The sequence below is a fragment of the Prionailurus bengalensis genome, chromosome B3 (genome assembly GCF_016509475.1).
Source record: "Prionailurus bengalensis isolate Pbe53 chromosome B3, Fcat_Pben_1.1_paternal_pri, whole genome shotgun sequence".
NCBI lineage: Eukaryota > Metazoa > Chordata > Mammalia > Carnivora > Felidae > Prionailurus > Prionailurus bengalensis.
The window spans coordinates 1,652,803-1,674,514 of record NC_057355.1 but is presented as its reverse complement, the minus strand read 5'-3'; the positions used below and the strand labels follow the sequence as shown (position 1 = coordinate 1,674,514).

At 54.6% G+C, this 21,712-nt stretch overlaps 2 protein-coding genes across 9 annotated transcripts in view; one reads left to right on the top strand and one right to left on the bottom strand.

Moving 5' to 3' along the window:
* Window positions 1-3,585, bottom strand: part of ZFAND6 (zinc finger AN1-type containing 6) — a 72,783-nt gene extending 69,198 nt beyond the window's left edge. For 3 of the 4 annotated variants that reach the window (XM_043553871.1, XM_043553869.1, XM_043553872.1), the window contains exon 1: window positions 3,426-3,570. The gene's annotated coding sequence lies outside the window, so the exon portion shown is untranslated. Of the gene's footprint in view, window positions 1-3,425 lie in introns of all 4 variants that reach the window. The other variant, XM_043553867.1, reaches the window with a different exon arrangement.
* A 178-nt stretch (window positions 3,586-3,763) lies between these two features.
* Window positions 3,764-21,712, top strand: part of BCL2A1 (BCL2 related protein A1) — a 57,809-nt gene continuing 39,860 nt past the window's right edge. Inside the window, exons 1-3 of one of the 5 annotated variants that reach the window (XR_006292992.1) lie at window positions 3,764-4,098; window positions 7,441-7,503; window positions 14,739-15,314. Coding sequence is in view for 1 of the 5 variants with exons in the window: in XM_043553865.1 (XP_043409800.1) it covers window positions 11,886-11,936; window positions 14,739-14,850 (163 nt within the window). In the remaining 4 variants the exon portion in view is untranslated. Of the gene's footprint in view, window positions 4,099-7,440; window positions 7,504-11,097; window positions 11,937-14,738; window positions 15,315-21,712 lie in introns of those variants that run through there. The other 4 variants (XR_006292991.1, XR_006292990.1, XR_006292989.1 and 1 more) reach the window with 4 other exon arrangements.

Genomic DNA, 21,712 nt, shown 5'->3' with positions numbered 1-21,712 from the left:
CCTCAGGTCGAAGACAAGAACCAAGCAAACCGCGTCAGAGGACAGGTTCTAGGAGAAGCGCGGCAGAGTGACCCAGTGGGCAGGGACTGTGGCCTGTGAGCGCATCCCCGAAGGAGTGCCATCCAAGCAGAAATACGGTGGAGTGTGCCAGGCAGGAGAACCCAACAACTTTGACGCCAGCAGCTCGGCATGCTCAGGAAGCCCAAACAGACCAGGACAACAGCGGTGCGGGGCTCGGGACAAGGCAGGGCCGGCCTCCCAGGGCAACGCTGTCCCGACAGAGCCTGACACGAGTCCCAGCTGCATGTCACGTGGAAAACACATATCGGATTTTGAGGCCAGTCTAAAAAAAGTTAAGTAAAACATCTCGATAACTTCTTATGCCAATTACTTACAGAAATCCTAATATTTTGCGTTTAGCAAATTATATCTCACCTGTTTCTTCTTTTAACACGGCTATCAGGAAATTTTAAATTACTTATGTGGCTCCCGTTATATTCCCATTGGACATCACTGCTCTAGGGTCTAGGTGCCACAGTAAAAAGTTTCAACTTTATTTTGTGCATTGAAAGTCATCAGAGGGTGCTGAGCCTCCGATGTACACATTTAAATTACTGCCGTCCACAGGAGTAGCGCCCAGACTACAGGAGAGCGGACACTGGGGCAAGGGTACCACGCGGATGACTACTGGTGCCATCCTGTGTACAACAGAGGTGCAGAGACAGATCGTCTTTGGGGAAAGTCGTGAAGGGAGAGGCAGTCTAGTGTGGTTTACGATTCCACTTTCAACCGTCCAGAACGTCCACGACCGAAAAGGCTGGGGGTACACTGGCCAAAACGTTAACAACAGTTATCTATTCTTTGTAACTTTCTATTTCTTCTGAACGTTTGGGGGGAAAACACACATTGCCCTTAACACAAAAAGGAGGCCTTTTTAAAGATTTGAAGGATACATGCGTTTTTGGTAGGGTGTAACAGCCCTACCAAAAAAGCACACCCTGCTCTCTGCAAACTACACATGCTGGCAAACTACCACACACCCCCTCTACTGGGTCCTTGACAAGTTACTCGGAGCTACGTATGAACGCCTATTACTCACACTCGCCATTTTCCAGAACCGAATAGCCCCCTACCCCTGAGCGCACTGCCGGGGGCCTGATGCGCGGCACACAGCTCTGGAGGGCACACCTTGGGGTGCCCGCGGGGCCGGGGATAAGGGACTCAAAGGTACTCAAATGTGTGGTGAACTTATCCTAACAGCGAGCACACATCCTTCTCCAAAAACGTTCCACAGGACACACACGGTGTGAGCCCACAGAAGAGCACCCGGGTCCCAATCCTGTCCCGTAAAGCAAGGCTCTGCCATCTGACAGGCGCTTCCCTTACCCGAAGTCTGCAAAGCTAGGAGGATAAACTGAGGACAGGTTTCTCTTCCAGGAGTATGCTACTGAAAAAGAGAAGGTTTAAGGAATTTGCCAGAGATTACACAAAGCGGGGTGGCACAGAGTGCTTCATTTCACATGCAATCAAGTGGTTTTTTTCTACCGTATTTACTTCTGCGTTGAGAAAGGAGCGAGCAAATAAATGGTGCCCGACTTCGCAGTGTGGTTTCAAAGGAAAAAGCGTCCTTACACGCACCTTGACGGGAATCTTCGTTTCTCCTGCACCTGTTCAAAACCTATTGGCCAATCGCTACGGCTGCGAATCTCCCGTTAAAATACACCTATTTTCCTCCTGACCACCTAAGACTCCCTAACACAAGCTACCTGCATCGCTCACTCCAGAGAATGTCTGGCGCTCGTGCGCCAGGAGCCAGAAAACAAGAAAAGCTCCCAAGAACACGGCTGCTGATAGCAAAGCACGGTGCAAAATATTTCCAAGTGCCTAACCCTACTCGAGATGAACACAGTATCATCCAGAGAAGAAGTGATAGATGGCCACCCCCTCTTTTCACAACACTTAAAAGAAAAGCAATCTGGGGGCGCCTGGGGGGCTCAGTCGATTAAGCGTGTAGCTTTGGCTCAGGTCATGATCCCGCGGTTTGTGAGCTCCAGCCCAGCGTCAGGCTCTGTGCTGACAGCTCGGAGCCTGGAGCCTGCTTCGGATTCTGTGTCTCCCTCTCTCTCTGCTCCTCCCCTGCTCACACTCTGTCTCTCTCCCAAAAATAAATAAAGATTAAAAAAATTAAAAAAAAAAAAGAAATATCTATTGGAGGGGCGCCTGGGGGCTCAGTCAGTTAAGCGTCTGACTTTGGCTCAGGTCGTGATCTCCTGGTTCATGGGTTCGAGCCCCGCGTTGGGCTCTGTGCTGACAGCTCAGAGTCTGGACCCTGCTTTGGAGTCTGTGTCTCCCTCTCTCTGCCCCTCCCCCGCTCACGCTCTGTCTCCCTCTCAAAAATAAACATTAAAACAATTTTTTTTTTTTTAAAAAAAAAGAAGCAATCTGGACAACCCACTGCTTGAACACACACCTGTAGGTGGTGGAAAAAACAGGGGAATGATAAACACCCAGTTGACTGGACTGGATTGATGACCTACGTAAGGGGGAGGGGGAACAGAGCAGAGAAGAAACCCAGGGGCAGATCCAAGTTTTATTCCAGTTGCTGGTTTGGGAGCGACAAGTCCAGGATTTTCACTCTGTTTTTCTCTTTATACGCTGCGGGGCTGTGCGTTCTTCTGCGACAGCAACTATGTCTCTCGATACTTTTTTTTTTCCCCCCTTTGCTTTTCGGAAGACGGCTTTCCTGAGCGGTAACTGCTGTGCGGAGAGGCGTCCACGCGGGACGGGGAGCCTGCGAGCAGCTGGGGCAGACCCGCACGCCCAGGAAATGGTCACCGAAGCCCAGACAATAGCCCCTCCAGTCCCACGCTGGCCGCCGGCACCCCGCCCCCCGCCCGCTCCCTTCCTTCCACCGTAAAACGCCGACGGAAAAAAGTGGAGGCAGCCGGCTGGGCAAAGTCAGATGTGCCCATTTTGCAGGAACGGAGCGCTTCCCCCCGGAAGCTGCGGACGGCGGCCCTACGGTCACTAACCGCCTCCCCCCGCCCCACCCCTCCCCACCCCACCGACCCCGGCGCCCCCGGGGTGTCACACGGCGCCCCTGCCCGGCCCCCCCCCGCACGCCCCGACACGCCGCTGCGGGGGAGGGGCGCTCGGGACCCCCGCCCCCCGCCCGCGCCGTGACAGGCGGGACCCCCGCCCCGGGGCCGCAGCAGGTGGAGGCCCGCGTCCCCGGGACCCCAGGACCCCCCGCTCGCCAACTGCTCGCTACCGGGCCGGGGGTCCGCGAGCGCAGCCCCCGGCCCGCCCCCCGCCCTCGCTTCCGCCCGCCCGGGAGCGCCGCGGCCGCGCCTCAGCCGGTGGGGGAAGGGAGCGGCCCCGGCCCCCCGGCCCCCCGGCCCCCCGGGCCCCGCCGCGCCGCTCACCTGGCGGCGGCCTTCCCCGCCTGCCGCGCTGCCCGCCGCCGCCGGTCGCCGGTCGCCGCCGGAAAGTGGGGACAGGTGAGGCCGCCGAACTCCTGCTCGCTCCGGCCCCGCCGCCGCCGCCGGCCCTCCGTCCGCTGTTTATTAAACTTTTCTGTTTGGTTGTTCGGCCTGTGACGCGGCCGCGGGCCCGAGCTCCGCGATTGGCCGGCGCCCGGCGCTGACGCGGCGCCCCGCCCGCCGCCTAATTATTACCGGCCGGGAGGGGCCGCGGGGCGAGCGCGCGGGGGGCGGGGCCTGGCGCGCCGGAGGCGGGGCTGGGGCCCGCGGCGCCAGGCGATTGGCCGGCGCCCCGCGCGGAGTCGCTCCCCCGCCCTTACCGCCCGGCGGGCGCTTCCTGAACTCGGCTCCGGCGGCTGCCGGCGCGCCCGCGGGGTTGGAGAGTGAGGGGGCCGGGGGCCGGCGGCGGCCCCCTCTGCCTGGGGGAGGTCCGTTCTGCCCCCGCCCGCGGCGCTGGGAAGTGTGTGCTCCACCTGCCAGTTGGGCCCGAGGGGACGCGGAGCCGGCCCCGCGTGCAACCGCGTGCCCTCAGCCCCGCGAGCGCAGGGTCCGAAGTCTGGGGGCGCCGGCGCGCTGAGGGGAGCGAGACTCGACGCGCTTGCCCACGAAGGCCCAAGTACGTGCACTCGGGGACACACGCGCCCTCCCGAGACCCCGCCCAGCGGAGCGGTGTAAGCCGTCCCCGCAGTGTCCCGGACCCCAGGCTCCCGGGCAGCCCCGCGGGAAGCCCAAGATCACAGCTCCAAGGCATTCAGCCCCACCTTGAGGGAGGGTGGGGCCGACCGGCGGAGGCCGGAGGGTTCCGTTTTCAGATCTGATGTTTTATTCTCCGCGAGTTTTTTGCATTACTGTTGATGTTCAAAACTACAGTATCAGAATCCTAGGTATCTGGGTTGCTGAGCTTTTTGGTGCGGTTTACGATGTAAAGCTTGAAGTGAGTACCTCGCTGTCTTCGCCCCAGTGGGGTCTCACTTTGGGGAGTCAGATCTTCGCGGGGCTGGCCGTGTAAAGGTTAGGTCTCCTGCAGCAGGACTTGGGGATAAGAAGTGGTTAACCGTTGAGAAGATGCAGGCCAGAAAGGCTTCAAGGAGGAGGTGGCCTGCATTGGCTTTGCGCACTGCAGAGTGCATGGGGCTTGGCCATGCTGGGATCCCAAAGCAGCGTTTTCCTGCTCTCCTAAAGAGGCCGGAAGATACAATCGGGAGTTGAAGAACAGGGTGACGTGTTGTGAGGCGACGGACGCTTCAGGGCGAAGTAGGGAATGTCTGTCCCATGTCAAGTGGAGGCTGGTGTCAGCGGTTGAATGGGCACAGCGGTAACCTGCAGGGAGCTCGCCCGGGGCCTAAAGGTATTCGTCGGGTGGGCATTCACGTTCAATTTTAAAAACACAAACCTTGGGGCGCCTGGGTGGCTCAGTCGGTTAAGCCACCGACTTCGGCTCAGGTCAGGATCTCACGGTCCGTGAGTCCGTGAGTTCGAGCCCCGCGTCGGGCTCTGGGCTGATGGCTCAGAGCCTGGAGCCTGCTTCCGATTCTGTGTCTCCCTCTCTCTGCCCCTCCCCCGTTCATGCTCTGTCTCTCTCTGTCTCAAAAATAAATAAACGTTAAAAAAAAAAAATTTAAAAAAAAATAAAAAATAAAAATAAAAACACAAACCTTAGCTTGACCCATGAGAAGGGGATTTTGGCCAAGAGTGTCGTCTCTGATAACGGAGACCAGGTTATATCGGAGAAAGTCCCAGAAGCCAAATTGAGTATTTCGCTTTACTTGGTGGGAAATGGGAAGCCATAATGGAAGAAAAAGAACTATTGTAACCATTCGGTGGGTTCTGCTGGAACCAGGAATGATTTTGCAGCCTGGTTTTCTTTCAGCTTCTTCACTGCCCTCCTGTCGTTGGAGGACTGTATGGAAAGAATTTAGGATCTTGGCCACGGTTCCCATCCCGCTCAGACACATTTTTGACTCGGTGATGTTGAGCCATACCCATAACTCCCTGGGTCTCAATTTTCTATTAGTTTGGGGAACATCAGTGAACAAAACAAAGATTTTTCTTTCTAACGGAGGGGATACAAGCAAAACAGTCGTACGTTTTGTGTTGTTAGAAGGTGGTAAGAGGAGCACCTGGGAGCGTGCAATTTCGGCTCAGGTCACGATCTCGCAGTTCATGGGTTCGAGCCCCGCGTCGGGCTCTGGGCTGACAGCTCGGAGCCTGGAGCCTGCTTCGGACTCTGTGTCTCCCTCTCTGCCCTTCCTCTGCTCGTGGCTTGTGTTCTGTCTCTCTCTCTCTCTCTCTCTCTCTCTCTCTCAAAAATGAAGAAACATTGGGGCGCCTGGGTGGCACAGTCGGTTAAGCGTCCGACTTCAGCCAGGTCACGATCTCGCGGTCCTGGAGTTCGAGCCCCGCGTCGGGCTCTGTGCTGACGGCTCAGAGCCTGGAGCCTGTTTCCGATTCTGTGTCTCCCTTTCCGTCTGCACCTCCCCCTTTTATGTTCTGTCTCTCTCTCTCTCTCTAAAATAATTAAAACATTTTTAAAAAATGATGGTAGGGCACCTGGGTAGCTCGGTCAGTTAAGCGTCTGACTTCGGCTCAGGTCACGATCTCGCGGTTCATGGGTTCGAGCCCTGCGTCGGGCTCTGTGATGACAGCGCAGAGCCTGGAGCCTGTTTCAGATTCTGTGTCTCCCTCTCTCTCTGCTCCTCTCCTGTTCATGCTCTGTCTCTCTCTGTCTCAAAAATGAATAAAAACGTTAAAAAATTTTTCTTAAATAATTAAAGCATTAAAAAAAAAATGATGGTGGGGCACCTGGGTGGCTCGGTCAGTTACGCGTCTGACTTCAGCTCAGGTCATGATCTCACGGTCGGCGAGTTCAAGCCCCGCGTCGGGCTCTGTGCTGACAGCTCGGAGCCTGGAGCCTGCCTCGGATTCTGTGTCTCCTTCTCTCTCTGCCCTTCTCCCCCGTGTGCTCTCTCTCTGTCTATCAAAACTAAATAAAAATGTTAAAAAAAATTTTTTTTAAAGATGGTAAGAGGTAGAGACAAGAAAACAGAGCGGGGTTGAGGATGGAGAGGCAGGTTGTATTAAACACGCCGTCAGCATAGGCGTCACTGAGGAGGTGGGGTCTGAACAGAATTGTTAGCGGTAAGGGGGGTGACCTATGAAAATAACCTAGGGGAAGAGCATTCCAGACTGAGAACGGTTGGGCACACGGGCCTCGAGGCAGGTGACCCGGGTAGGATACTGCTGCTGTGAACACTTGTCTACAGGTGTTTGTGGGCACACAGGTTTCCACTTCTCTTGGGTACGTACCTAGCACTGGAATTACTGGGCCGTTGTGGTGCCTCTGTTTTAATCCCTTGAGGAATTGGTAACACTGTGTCCAGAAGGGATGCGCTGTGTCACGTCTGCAGGGGCAAGGAGTGAGGGTTCAGTGCCTGCACACCCTTGGCCACACTGCTGCCCGTCTGGGTTATATATAGCCCACCCCAGGGAGGACCAGTGTCTGGTGGTCGTGCTTTGCATTTGTCTGATTGCTGACGATGTTGAGTGTCTTTCCATGTGCTTATTGGCCACGTGTGGATCCTCTTTGGAGACATGTCTATTCAGATCCTTTGTTCATTTTGAAATCGGGCTATTCGTCTTTTATTTGGGGTTGTGAGGGTTCTTCACGTATTCCGAACACAAGTGCCTTATCCGATACATAATTCGCAAATATTTTCTCTCATTTGTGGTTTGTCTTTTCAGTTGCTTGATGATATCATTTGAAGCGTCGAACCTTTTCATTTTGCCTTATCCTTTTCTTGAGTCCTTCTCTCCGCAACATCAAATTAGTCACAAATTTCACGGATTTGGCCTTAGAGATATGTCTGAAATGTACCCCCCTACCCACTGCCCTGTACACCCCCTTATTATTTCTGGCCTGAACTTAAGCAGTAGCCTCCAATCCTATTCTCTCTTCTAGGCCCCACCCTGATGGCCCTCCAGCTGTTTCCAGAAGGCTCTCCCTGAAACACAAATTGAGCAGGTCAGACCTCTGCGGGTTCCGCATTCCTCCTGGCACAGGTCTCGAACTCTTCCAGTAAGAGTACCCGCAGCATTTAAAACATTGGGGTTGCAGAGCCGTGACCCAGACACCGTGAATCGGAATCTCTAGGGGATGAACCTGTGCATCTGGGTCTAATAAGCCCCCGGGGGGGTTTATTCTCAGAACAGTTATGCCTACAACAGTGGTTCTAAGCCAGGGGTGGTTTTGTTCCCCAGGGGACATTTGACGATGTCTGGAGACATTTTTGGTGGTTACACCTGGGGGAGGGGGTGTGGCTGTCACCCAGTGACTCCCTGCAGAGAACCGTCAGCCCCGAATGTCAATCGTGGTGAATTGAGAGCCCTGGCTGTGTTTGTAGGAGATAAAATACAAACCTGCGTTTGAGTCTAACTTCTTGGTTCCCAACTCCATCAGAGGTCTATGGCTCTGTAAGAACCATCCCCAACTTAGTGGCTTGAAACAACAATTGACTCTTTCTCATGATTCTGTGGCTGGACCGGGCAGTCCTGCTGTCCCCCGCCCCGGGCTCTTGCTGGAGACCGCTGAGCTGTGCACCTGTCCCGTTGGGTCTCTGGTTTCTCGGGCGTTTCATAGTGTGGTGGTTTTGGAGATACAAAGGGTGTGAGCTTGAATGCCACTTCTGCCGTATTCTGCTGATCACAGAGGGTCACAAGACTCAGATTCAAGGAGTAGGGAAAGAGACTCTACTTTTTAAAGCAAGGAACTCGCAAAGACTTTGTGGCCGTGTTAATCCACCAGCAGCCTACCTTTTCAATGCTGTCTCCAAGGGCCTGCCTCCTTGTCACCTCAGTGGGGGACGTGCCAGGGCCAGATGAGAGTTGGAGGCTCCGGGCAGTGGGGAGGAAGTACCCCCAGGAAAACTTCTCAGAGACTTGTGTTAGCAGGATGTCTCTTCTCGTGACTTTTCATCAGAGTCTAAACCAAAGGTTCTGAAACGTTTTAGGCTCAGGACCCTCTCACACTCAAAAATTATTGAGGACCACTGGGTGGCTCAGTCGGTTGAGTGTCCAACTCTTGATTTCAGCTCCGGTCATGGCCTCAGGGTCATGGGATCGAGCCCCGAGTCAGGCTCGGCACTGAGCGTGGAGCCTGCTGGGGACTCTTGCCCTCTGCCCCACCCCTCTCTTTCTCTCTCAAAAAATGAATAAACTTAAAAAAAATTATTGAGGACCCCAAAAAACTTTTATGTTGGTTATATCTACAAATGTTTGTTGTATTAGAAATTAAAAATAAGACACTTTAAAAAATAAACATTGGTTTATTTAAAAAATAGTAATAACAACTCGTTTAGATGTTATTCACGTTGGCGTCGCCTGGGTAGCACAGTCCCTTGAGCGTCTGACTCCTGATTTCGGCTCAGGTCATGCCCCAGGGTCATGGGATTGAGCCCCACGTTGGGCCCCACGCTGGGCATGGAGAGTGCTTGAAATTCTCTCTCTCTCCCTCTGCTTCTTTCTCGCTCACACACTTTCTCTCTCTGTCTCTAAAAACGTAAAAATAAAAATAAATTTCAGATGGAAATTAGCTATGTTTTCCAGAATACGAGTCAGTAAAAAGAGTGACACCGTGTTACGTTTGTGCATATCTCTTTAAATTTTTTTTTAATGTTTATTTTTGAGAGAGAGAGACTATCAGTGGGAGAGGGGAGAGAGAGAGAGGGAGACACAGAATCCAAAGCAGGCTCCAGGTCCCACGCTGTCAGCACAGAGCCCGACATGGGGCTTCAACTCACGAACTGTGAGATCCTGACCTGAGCCGAAGTCAGATGCTTAACGGACTGAGCCACCCAGGCGCCACTGTGAACATCTCTAACATTTGGCTTAACAAAAGGCAGCCTGATTCTCATTTGTTTCTGCATTCTCTCTGATGCAATACCACACATCACGTAGCCTCTGGAAAACTCTATTGTACGCTCATAAGAAAAAGGCAAATCATGACTTAGTATTATAGTAAAAACAGTTTTGATGTCACAGACCCCCTCGGACTGTTTCAGGGACCCCCAGGGGTCCATGGATCACACTTGGAGAACCACCCAGGCTGTTCCAACTTGCCCAGGCCGCAACTCCCTGACTCGGACGTGCTTCTGCCCATCCATGAACGTTCATTACATCCATTTTGCAGCCCTTTTATGACCTTACTCTTGTGTAGGTACTCTCGGCTTATCCCTACCAAACTCCTACTCATCCCTCAAAACCCACTGTAAAGGCACGTTACATGCTGAAGGCCTTCTTGACACCTTTAGGCAAAATCAGGACTCCTCCCTTACATGTTTTCACACCCTCTATCCCTCCGTCTGCAGTAACACTTACCCTCCTTAAGTTGAAATTCATCCGTCTGTATGTTTGCCTTCTTGTGAAGCCAGAAAGGTATTTTTCTGAAGTTTGGGGTTTTTTTGTTTCATATCGGAATGAATTGAAGGTTGTAAATTGACCCATGTGCAGATCGCTAATGAAGGACCCTGACAGCTGTCCAATCCTCCCCTTCCTCCGGGTTCTGCTTGAGGCCTCCTTTATCATGTATTAACTTTTTGTGCATAACAGATGTCAGGTCTGTCATTCTGCCCCAGCACCGGTTCCGGCTTTATCGAAGCCCCGCGATAGGTTACCCACATCGGCTCAGAACAAGGTTCATTGTCTGGCGGAATCTGTCTTTCCATCCACTATGGCTCTTTTTCTTCTGAATTTTCCTAGAAGTTCTGATCTGTTCATGTCTTCGGGTTAACTTTGGAATCATTTTGCCAATTTCCAAGAAATAATCCTGCCAGGGGTGCCTGGCTGGCTCGGTCAGTTAAGCATCTGACTCTTGATTTCAGCTCAGGTCATGATCTCACCGTGTGGGTTCAAGCCTCGAGTCAGGCTCTGTGCTGACAGCATGGAGTCTGCTTGGGATTCTCTCTCTCTGCCCCTCCCCCTCCCTCCCTTCCTCGGTCTCTCTCTCTTTCTCTCTCTCTCAAGATAAATACAAATAAACTTTTTTTTTTTTTTAAAGAAACAATCCTGCCGGGATTTTAACTGGGATTACATATGCCTATAAGGGTTTGGGGGAGCAGGGAGAGGAATGTGTATCTTCATAGAGTTTGGACGGCCCATCGAGAGGTCTGAGGGGGTTTCTTTTTTCATTTATTTGGCTTAAAAAAAGGCTCCCAACATATTTTGTTTCCTTAATTTTATATTAGTGAGTGAAATATTAAAGAGAAATGCACACAATCGTCGTATTTCTCCTTAATGATTCACTCATTTATATAATGCTTTGTTGATACTGGGGATAAATTGTCAGTTTTTTTCTTATATTTTCAAACAGGTCATTGATGATATAATTGGTACTTAATTCTATATATCTTATTTTATATCTAAGCACTTAACTGATCTTTTTAAAATTCTCTTTAATAGGGGTGCCTGGGGGGGTTGCTCAGGTCATGATCTCACAGTTTGTGAGTTCGAGCGCCGTGTGGGACTCTGTGCTGACAGCTCAGAGCCTGGAGCCTGTTTCAGATTCTGTGTCTCCCTCTCTCTCTCTGCCCCTCCCCCGCTTGCTCACACATCTCTCTCTCTCTCTCTCAAATAAACATTAACATTTTTTTTGCAATACTCTAATAATTTTTCAGTTGGTTGCTTTCCCTCTTCCTTTCTAATTTGTATCCTTTTTATGTCTTACAACTTGTAGCCAGATTTGTCCAAGCCAAATTAAATAATATTGACCATATCTGACACTGGACTAATTTCTGACAAATGCTGATTTCTTGGGAACAGACACTTTTTTAAAACAATGATGCCAAGGAAACAACTTTTATGTGTCTACCTAGCGTTCATGAGAAACGGCTGTCGATTGTACGTCTGTGTTCTCCGCATCTGTCAAGACCCCACTAAGACCCCCTTCATCTGATCTGTAGTCATACAGTAGCACATGAGTAGGCTTACTGACACTGCCTTTTTCTTTTCACCTTTATCTACCCGATCTAGCCCAGTTCATCATCAGTGTCAAGTTGGCTTGCATTAAATGATTGTAAACGCCGTACGGCCGGGGCACACGCTCCCTTCTGTGCTTAGCCGGGCGGCTCTCTTGGGCCAGAGGATGCTTACCCCCCCCCCCCCCCCCCCCGAGAGAGAGCACGGGCAGAGGAGTCTTGGCCGGCCGTGCCCACCGTGGTCCTGTCTTACCCAGTTGGCTCTCTTCTCTCCCCTCTGCAGACAGGAAGGGGCCAGTCTGCCCGGTGATGGGCTGTCGTTCAGACACTCCCCTCCCAGCAGCAGCAGGGAGGATGCCCTCGGGGAAACTGAGGCAGCAGGTCCCACCTCTCCCCCCACCACCCCTGGGGCCCAAGGTCCACCTGCTGGGAGCTGATGGGGCAGGAGCACCCATCACCTCGCCCACGCCCGACGGCCACCCGGATGGCGAGTGTGCTCGTAGCGTCCTTCCTTCTCCAGGATGCGCAGTCTTCATATTTGGACTTTCCAACGGTGTTCGTGGGAACTTTCTCCGTCTCTCCCTGGCTCACTGGTCAGGCTTCTCGCTCCATGTTTCATCAGTTTTGATAACTTTTTAAATTAAAAAATGGCCTGTTCCATTGAGATTTTCAAATGTGTGCGTATACGTCTGCACCGTGAGTCCCGCCGCCTCCTGAGCTAGGGGGTAAGGTCACTGAGAATCGCAGACCTCACTCCTGAGGACCCCGGTGGAGCCGTGCTCAGCTTGGGGTCACTGACTCTAGTCGATGGGCCTCTTTGAGGGCCTGAGGGCAGCTGTAGATTCTCTCCCTAGAAAACTGCGTTGACCGTACGCGAGGCTTTTCCGTCTGGGGTAGAAAATTCCCGCACCTCCCACGCCCCGTCTGTGGGCCACAGGCCTGTGCCCCTGAACGCCACAGCTAGGAGTCCCAGGGGACAGGCAGTTGTCAGCGGCTAGGTTTCGTCCTCGCGGGTCCAGCTGGCAAGGCCGTTCTGACTGTGAGATGAGAGTGTGGGGCACCTGGTGGCTTGGTCAGTGGAGCGTCCTATTCTTGGTTTCAGCCCAGGTCACGATTCCAGGGTCATGGGATCGAGCCACACCTCCAGCTCCGTGCTGACCGTGTGGAGCCTGCTTGGAATTCTCTCTCTCCCTCCCTCCCTCCCTCCCTCCCTCTGCCCTTCCCCTGCTTGCATGCTCTCTCTCTCTAAAATAAAAAATAAAAGACAGTGTTTATATTTATGTTAGATCACATCTAGTTTATATTCTTTACAAGGCTACTTTGATTATTCAACGCTCCATTTATTGAGCATAACAAAATTTCTTTGTTACGAGTTAATATGATTGGACTGTTTTCTGGCCTCAGCTGTATTTCTCATTTTCAATTTATAAATTGGGTACTTGGATTTATACATCAGGCTTGTGTCCTTGGCTAATGTGAGTCTGCCTTGAGAAATGAATCTCGTGACCAAAGCAGCCTTCTGAGATGCAAGGCGGGCCTAATGTGATAACCACATCAGGGCAGGAATGCTGCCTCAGGCAGCCTCTCAGGGGACGTCCCACTTGCCCCATCCGGTCCACGTCCCAACAAGCACTGTGACAGCGGACACTCTCCTAACCCACCTGTGTACCCTTGCCTTTATTCTAATGGTAATTACCAGGCTACGGCCCCAGAGTTCAAACGATTGTCTGGTTTCATTTTCATTTTAAAAATGCACCATCTTGGGGCAACCTGGATGGCTCCAATGGTTAAGCGTCTGATTCTTAATTTCAGCTCAGGTCACGATCTCACGGTTCGTGGGTTCCGGCCCCGCATCGGGCTCTGTGCTGATGGTGCAGAGCCGGCTTGGAAGTCTCTCTCTCCCTCTCCCTCTCTCTCTCTCTCTCTCTCTCTGCCCCTCCCCCACTCATTCTGTCTCTCCCTCCCTCTCTGTCTCTCTCTCTCTCCCCCAGAGTAAGTAAATAAACTTAAAAAAAAGTCTATACTGTGAAAACTAGGAAGTAGAAAAAAGTAAAAATATACATCTTCTATTTATCAGTTCTACTCTTTTTTTTTTTATTTTTTTTATTTATTTTTGGGACAGAGAGAGACAGAGCATGAACGGGGGAGGGGCAGAGAGAGAGGGAGACACAGGATCGGAAACAGGCTCCAGGCTCTGAGCCATCAGCCCAGAGCCCGACGCGGGGCTCGAACTCACGGACCGCGAGATCGTGACCTGGCTGAAGTCGGACGCTTCACCGACTGCGCCACCCAGGCACCCCCGTTCTACTCTTTTTTATAGCTAATTGATTTAAATACTTGACCTTAATTCTCTACTTCCTAGTGGTGTCCTTAGGACATTTCCCCCTTCTCCTGAATCTGCCCAGTGGGCGTGTCCTCGTGTTCTCTCTCTGATACAGAAGTTACAGAAGAAACTTCCCTCCAAGGCCAGCAGTGCCTTGTGGTGCGCACGTCCCGCACTGATTTCCACGCCGGCTCTGTCTCTCCCCCAAGAGCTCCTCTCATTTGTATTTTCAGAGCATCCCTTCTTTTACCCCATTTCAGTCTGAGAAAGTGTCTGGGGGACACAGACAACGAGGTGTCCAGGCCGGGCTTTTGGAACAGATAAGGGACGGTGGGTCAGAACCAAGGAAATCTGGATCAGGTATGAAGTGCAGTTAGTAACAATGTCTGTGTCCGTATTGATTCGTGGATCGTGACGCATGTTCCGTGAGATGTTACCAACAGGGGAGGGTGGGCGTGGAGTAGATAGGATCTCTGTACTGTTCTCATGTCTTCTCTATCAATCTAAAAGTACTCTAAACTTAAAATTGTATTGAAAAAGAAAACCTCTCTGTAACCCCTCGGACGCTCATCAGAACCTGTTTTTTTTTTAAATGTTTATTTATTTTGAGAGAGCATGCGTGCCTGTGAACAGGGGAGGGACAGAGAGAGAGAGGGAGAGAGAGAGCATTCCAAGCAGGCTCTGCACTGTCAGTGTAGAGCCCAATGCGGGGCTCGATCCCATGACCCTGGGATCATGACCTGAGCCAAAATCAAGAGTTGGAAGCTGAACCGACTGAGCCCCCCAGGCGCCCAGAACCTGTTTCCTCCCAAAGGGCTCACAGGCGTCAGTGACCTGTCTTGCCTGGGCCTGGGGCCAAGAGACCTCATTAGGGCCACTTAGTGAGTAAGACGGGGGCTGCCCAGCCATCTCCAGAAGCCGATACTAATGGAGGCGGGTGCTGAGTGTTTCCTGTTTGTCCCACAGGGACCACCCCCAGGAGCATCCAGTTGTGGGAAGCACTGGCAGGAGACGGGAGCGAGAAGGACCCTGAGGCCTGGTGACTTGTTCCTGAGATCAGCCCTGCTGGGTCACAGAGGTGAGAGCGTCTATGGAAGGCCTGTCATCGTGGCCTCTTGCGTTCAGCTCTCCCCATCTCGGTTCTGGTAACAGCCTTCCCCTCCTGCCCTTATCAGCCCGGAGCACAGCCTGCCCTCGGCACCACGGGCGTGGGGCTTATCGGTGGCACCTGGCGACCCCACCAATGCCTGGGTAGCAGACACGTACATGCTGGCCCCCGATAAATGTTTGTCAGACGAACGGGCCGGGCACTGAATCACGGAGTGGTGCAGTCACACGAGAGCCTTGTGACTTGTGGCCACACCGCCGGTGGTTAGAAGACTGTGCGGTTGGCGCTGGGCACAGCTGATGGCTCCTCTGGGGGGACCAGGCCAGGGATCTGGGGCAAGTTGTTGAAGCTGGCCGGCCTCGATTCCTTCTCTTTCAAGTGGGGATCATACTGTCGTCTTCACTGAGTTGATTAAATGAGAAACAATTCACGCAGAGCGTGGCACGAAGATAAATGCTCTGTAAACAGTAGTCATACCTGTGATCTAACCCAGGCATGGCTAAAATCACACGGCCTTGTGCAATAGGTAATGAGGGAGGACAATTAACACACAAACGTAATTGGCAAGTAAAGTTGTAAACACGTCCCACCCAGCGAGTAAGCCAACAAACACAGAGTCAAACAACAGTGAGACACCGTGTCTTGCCTCTAAAGTGAGCACATCGCTGTAGTGATACTTAAAGCTGGAAAGGACACAGTCAGGGACACTCAGCCATTCAGTGTGGGGCTCAAAAATACCAGAATGCAATAGTTTCAAATTAAAAAAAAAAAATGTTTATTTTTGAGACAGAGACGCAGAGTGTGAGCAGGGGAGGGGCAGAGAGAGAGGGAGACGCAGAATCCGAAGCAGGCGCCAGGCTCTGAGCTGTCGGCACAGAGCCCGACGCGGGGCTCGAACCCACAAACAGTGAGATCATGACCTGAGCCTAAGTCGGGTGCTTAACCGACTGAGCCACCCAGGCGCCCCGACCTTGTATTTTATAATCTGAAAGGGAATTTCCTGAAAACCAAAAAGTTGAACAAAGAAAAACCTAGCAAAACTGTATGGTATGATCACTGGTTGGTAAAAGTAAGCAAAACTTTGTGTATGGAGAAAAATCTGGGAAAAACGAGAATTGAGTGGAAATTGGATGTTAAATATCTTTCTTCCTCTTCTGAATTTTCCACGTTTACAGTTAAGAATGAGTATTACTCTGATGCTAAAAGGAAGCATAATCTTTTAAGTTTTCTTAATAGCACAGTTAGATGTGCTCAAAGGTGGTCATTTTCAAGATGAAGACACTAACAGCCCAGCAGTGGCTTGGGTGCCACCAGGGGCCGGCCCCCAGCTGGGTCCCAGGGCTCCTTGCTTTGAATATTTGGATTTAAACATTTATATGCTTTGAGTAGAGCAGATTGCCCTTAGTAATGTGGGTGGGCCCCATCCAATCAGTTGAAGGCCTAGGTAGAACAAAGACTGACCTCCTCCAGGCAGGAAGGAATTCTTCAGCCGATGGCCTTAGGACTTGAACTGCACCATAGGCTCTTCCCTGGCTCTACAACCTGCCAGCCCACCTGCAGATTTTGGATTTACCAGCCTCCAGGATCATACAGGCCAATTTCTTAAAAAATACCTTTCTTGCACACACACACTCTCTCTCTACACAGATACACCCTATTGGCTCTCTTTCTCTGAAGAACCCTGACTAATATGAAGCCCAAATAGAAAATGTTTTAGGCTTTGCGGGTCGTACAGCCTCCGTCCCTCCCCATTCCTCTGCCACAGATAATACGTAAACACATCTCAATCTGGGCACTGGTGACATTTTGAGCTGGATACTCCTTGTTGTGGGGCCATCCTGTGCACTGTAGGGTGCCTCTAGCTTCCAGATGCCCATGGCAGCTGTCGGTCGTGACAATCCAGGATGTCCCCTGGGCGGGGGGCAGAGAGGAGACATACCCCTCACCCTCACTGAGCACCGTTGAAGTACATGAGTGAGCCTGACTGCGTTCTAGTGGCCTGGGGACTGGAGTCTGCCGACCCCGCTCTGGGCAGTGTGGTCTTGGAGCTTTGCAGCAGGGGCCCCGTGGTTGGGAGTGTGGGGACGCGGCAGGAGCCCTGTGAGGTCACACGGAGCCCGGCCACATCCCAGGTCTGCCGCCCGGTCCTGAAGGTGCCGTTGCTCTGATGAGGGCAGGTCCCAGAGCAGCCCAGCACTCTTCTGTGTGTCCCAGCGAGGTCGGAGGGCTGGGGAAGACGGGGTGTTGGGTGCGTGGCCATGATCCCCTGGGCCACCCTCGGCACCGTCTCCTCCTCAACGACCCCAGGGTCTTCCCTCGGGCGAGAACCGTAATAACGGTTTCCAGGTAGCAGGAGGTTTACCAGCCCGCTTCAGGTGGGAGCAGCGTCTGGGGCTCATTGGCAACTTTCTCTGGCCCGGTGTGCGGACGGATGGACAAGGCAGGCACCTGCAGACCCCCGGGCGGAGGGCGGGGTCACCGAGGCTACACAGGACGGGCTCATGAGCCGTGACCTGGCCTTGTGCTCCGCACACTGGGCACGGATCACTCCCTCAAAGCTTGGCCCAGTATGAGCCCCATGGTCATTTGTGTCCCAGCCGAGGACTTCCTGGTCACGCTCGGGGTTGACCTAGCCCCACTCCAGCTATGTCTGACAGCATACAGCCGCCCTTAGGGAAGCCCAGCCCTCCAGGAGCCTCAAATGCAGGGGGTAAGCAGCGAATGTGGTCGGGCGGCTGCCTGCAGCACCTGGGACAGCTCTGGAGCAGAGCACCTGTGGGCAGGCCCCGCGCCCGCGACCGCGTGCCACAGTCACTGGAGACTTCACGGGGCCCACCGAGGCCCAGGCCCGCGAGGGAGGAGAGGGCCTGGGTGGTCTGGCTTGGCCAGCGTTTGAGAACCCTGGGTTAAAGCCTCCCCTCCGACCCTCCAGGCCCTACCGGCTCTGTACTGCCACGTTAGCAAGACCCCGAGATCTCTTTACGTGACCTGCACTTGAGGAAGTGCTAGCCTGGATTGTAAACTCGCAGCGTGGATGTGGGTGGGCCCCGAGAACAAGGCTCGGGCCCCAAGAAGCCTTAGCTGAGCAGCGCCGGCCACCAGGACCAGCTTGGGGCAGGGTCACCCTTCTGAACCGACAGGGAGATGGTAGAGTCCAGTCAGACAGAATGAGCTCCCTGGTGGGGAGAGGAAGGAGGGGCCCACTCCCTGGGTCCGGGGCCGCAAAGACATCTGGGGAAACGTCGAAGGCCGGGACCGTTGCGGCAGACGCCAGGCACGGATCCCGTTTGCCAGGACCCTCCCGGGTATCTGTGCGCTTGGCCTAGCCTTCCTGGTCCAGGCCAGCAGCTGCCCAAACCCTGCGTCCTCTGCCTTTGCTCTGTCTTAGACCTAAGCTCAACCTTCAGATCCGATGACCCAATCCAGCTTCTCAGTTTTGCGAGTCCTGGTGTCCGGCCACACTCACCGGCAGTGGCCCCAGGAAGCGACCCCCGAAGACCCCACCCCCACCCAACCGCAGCCTGGCATTGGGAGTCTGGGGGTGGAGAGTGTCTATGAAAGCCCCTCGGCCGTGCTCCTCTTTCCAGTTCCCCACCGGCGTCCTCCAGGGCTGCCCTGTAAGATCTCCACCACTCCTTATGCTGGTCACTGCTCTGTCCCTGTGGTTCCCCCATACCCCGCCCACAACTTGGTCCACAGTCCTAAACAGATCTTCCTCACATTGTCCTGATTTGAGCGAGCCCCCTGTTGGGAGCCTGCCAGATGGAGCTGGGAAGGGTCGCTTCCTTCCGGAGAGCTGTCGCCCCAGCCCCAGCGATGCCCGCTAAGCTCGCCAGCATCGGGGCGTCCCAATCTTGGAGTGTGGCACACACGACAAGGGGCTCCCTTCCAAGAGATGACCTTCCCACCAGCAGGCATGACCCGGCCAGGAACCAGACGCCAGAAAGGGAGTGAAATCCCAGATTTCAGCAAAGGCTAGGGGCTCGTGTCTGTGCAGAGCGCGGCAAGAATCCTTTTCTGGCCACGGGAGGCTGGGCTCAGTGACCCAGACGGTTCCTTCCAGCTGTGAGGTTGCAAGTCTGCAAATGGCCCCCGCTCCTCTGACCCCCTCATCAGGCCCTCTGGGTCCCCGGGACACGCTGATGGCAAGTGTGCTGATCGGGAAGGAGGAAAGGAAAGATCGGCGTTTCTCCTGCCTCATCAGCTGGCTGCTGGGACTGACCCCAAAGCTACAGGGTGCGGGTGGGGGCAAAACCCACAGGGCTGCTGGCTCAGAGGGTCGGCTAGGTCAGCGTCAGATTTCCCGGAGGAGGCGTGGGGTAACGCAGGATCCCCCGCTGCAGGACTTCAGACCCTGGCGACAGGGCAGTCAGAACGTGGAGGTCTGCCAGGGAGGTGGGGACACAGCACTGGGGTGGGGGAACCCGGCAGGAACGAAGCAAAGGGGTGGCAGGGGCGGCCTGCTGTCAGATGCTGGCCGAGGGGCCTGGGCAGCGTCCAGAGTCCCCATGGGATGGGAAATTGAGAGAGGACCGGGTTCCAGGCAACACGGTGTTCTCGGTTGGAACCTGGGAGTCCTGTGTGCAAATGGCTGCAGAGGAGACCAGAGACAGGAGGTACATGGCCTGTGTCATGCTCACACTATATACCCTAGGACCTCTGCCAGCTCCCTCATGACGGAGCCCCTTCCTCACGAAGCGCCCTGCTAGCTGCTGAGGGTGGAACGATGCCCGGGAGCAGCGGGATGTGCGCCTCGCCTGCGAGCTCAGAACTGTCCCTCTGCCTTCGTGAGCACAGCCTCGGCGGGCCAGGGGCGGCTGAGTCAGCAGGTGGCAGGTCTGATGGCCTGGATCCTGGCAGCTGGGGCCGGCAGGCTGCCAGTCACAGAGCTCCTCCCGTGCCAGCCCAGCTGCCCAGGAAAGCGTGTGGGTGTGGACCCAGCCAGTACAGCAGAGGGCTCAGGCCGTAGGTGACCAGCTGTCCCGGGTTACCCACGACTGAGCCGCTCCCAGCAAACGGGCACAGGCGGTCACTCAGCACAGAGTGGTGAGGCCCTAGGATTGAGGACCTCGGGCAGCTGGGAATGCAGAGAGGCCAGGGACTGAGTGAGGCCGTGTCCCCAGGGAGTAATTGCTGGCCCCAAGGCAAAGCCCCCAGGCGGGATCCCTGGAGTCCAAATGCTGCAGGGATACTGTTTGTTCCCAGCCGCCCTGAAGGACCACACAGCTGGCTGCCTGGGGGACGCAGAGTTCGTAGCATCTCTGACCCCAGTTCCTCCAGTGGTGGTTCATTGGTCACTCTTACACACGAGGAAGTGGAGTCAGAAGGGCATTGAGGGTCAACTGTTCCACGGTTTTGGTTTGGGTGTGGGCTCCCAGAATCCCCTGGGTGCCGTCTTATCACGGTGACTGTACGTGTTTACCACGTACCGTCTTTCCCAGGGGATTCTCCTGCAGAATCTCCCGTCTGGTGTCTTTGCATCTTGCACACCCGAGGCGCTCAGTAAATGTGTACGGAGCGAACACACAGATGCAGGCTCGCTGTTGCAGGGACCAGGGGCCGAAGGGCAGACGGAGACGGTGCAGCTGGTCATTCTGCAAAAGGCAGGACCAGGGGACCGGAACAGACCCCACAGGAAGCCTGGTTTCAGGCAAGGAAGCGGCCTCACGGTCATACGTGGTGTTGCTAGAGTTCCCGGCAAAGGTTCTGTTTGTTTAGCAACCCCCCCCCCCCCCCGCCAGCTGGCCTGCCCGCCGGGTCCTGTGCCCTTTCCCTTTCTTGCTGGCCGTTCGTCCCTCCAACCCCCACGTGCTGCACCCCACTGAGGGAGCGCCGGGCTCCCCACGGCACTGGGAAGGGCGCAGAGGCTCTAGAACGGGGAGTCCCCCACCGCAGGGGTGCCTGTGCCCCGGGGGCACTTGGCACAGAGAGAGACACACACAGACGTGCAGAGCCACGATGCAGGGGACAGTCGGTGTCGGTGAAGTGCCGGGGGGGGGGGGGGGGGGGGCGTGGCGTGACCGGACAGGTGTGAGCCGGAAGCCTGAGCAGGCGGCATGCCGTGGCCGTGACGTGGAGCCGCCCTGTGGCTCCTCCTGCTTGGGTCCTGTGCCCCTGTGTCCTTGCTCACCTCTGCAGGCTCCGGGCTCGGCTGCCGTCGTGACTCACCAGCGCCGCGGGCGTGTGTGCGCTCCACTTGGCTCTCAGCCCTTCCGCGCCCGCCGACGCTGGCAGCCGTCTCACTCCCCCCAACTCCGCCCTCTCCTGCCCTGCCGACTTTGATGCTTGCCGTTCGCCTGCTGTGCCTGCCAGCTCATGAATTATTTATATGCTGTGCTTCCTCCGCGGGCCACCTTGGCAAACAAGACAAGTTCCTGTGGACCTCATCGTGGCGAGGGGTGGGACAGTAAGCGGTCGGTCATACACAGTGTGCCGCGCGCTGTGCTGGGCGTAAGCACTGTGGCCCCGGGGCTGGAGCGGGGCTGGGCGCGGCAAGCCTGGAGTCAGGGAGGGCGTCAGGGAGGCTGCAGCCCTATTTCTGGCATGTAGACCCTGCCAGGCATTGCAGCTTCGTGCCTTGTCCGCCTGTCCCCTCGCCCACCCTTTCCCTTAGTCGTTTATTCATTGGCTCATTCACAGGCCATCCGAACACCTGTTATGTGCCCGATGCTGTGCTAGTCCTGGGAATACACGATGAAAAAGATTTGTCCTGTGCGACACTGGACTTTTAGGTTCCCACACGTGCCCCTCTCCTCCCTGCTTCACTGCTCCCTCTGCCTGGAAGATCGCGGTCCCACCCTCCACCCCTTTCCTGGCTCACTGCCTCCACCCT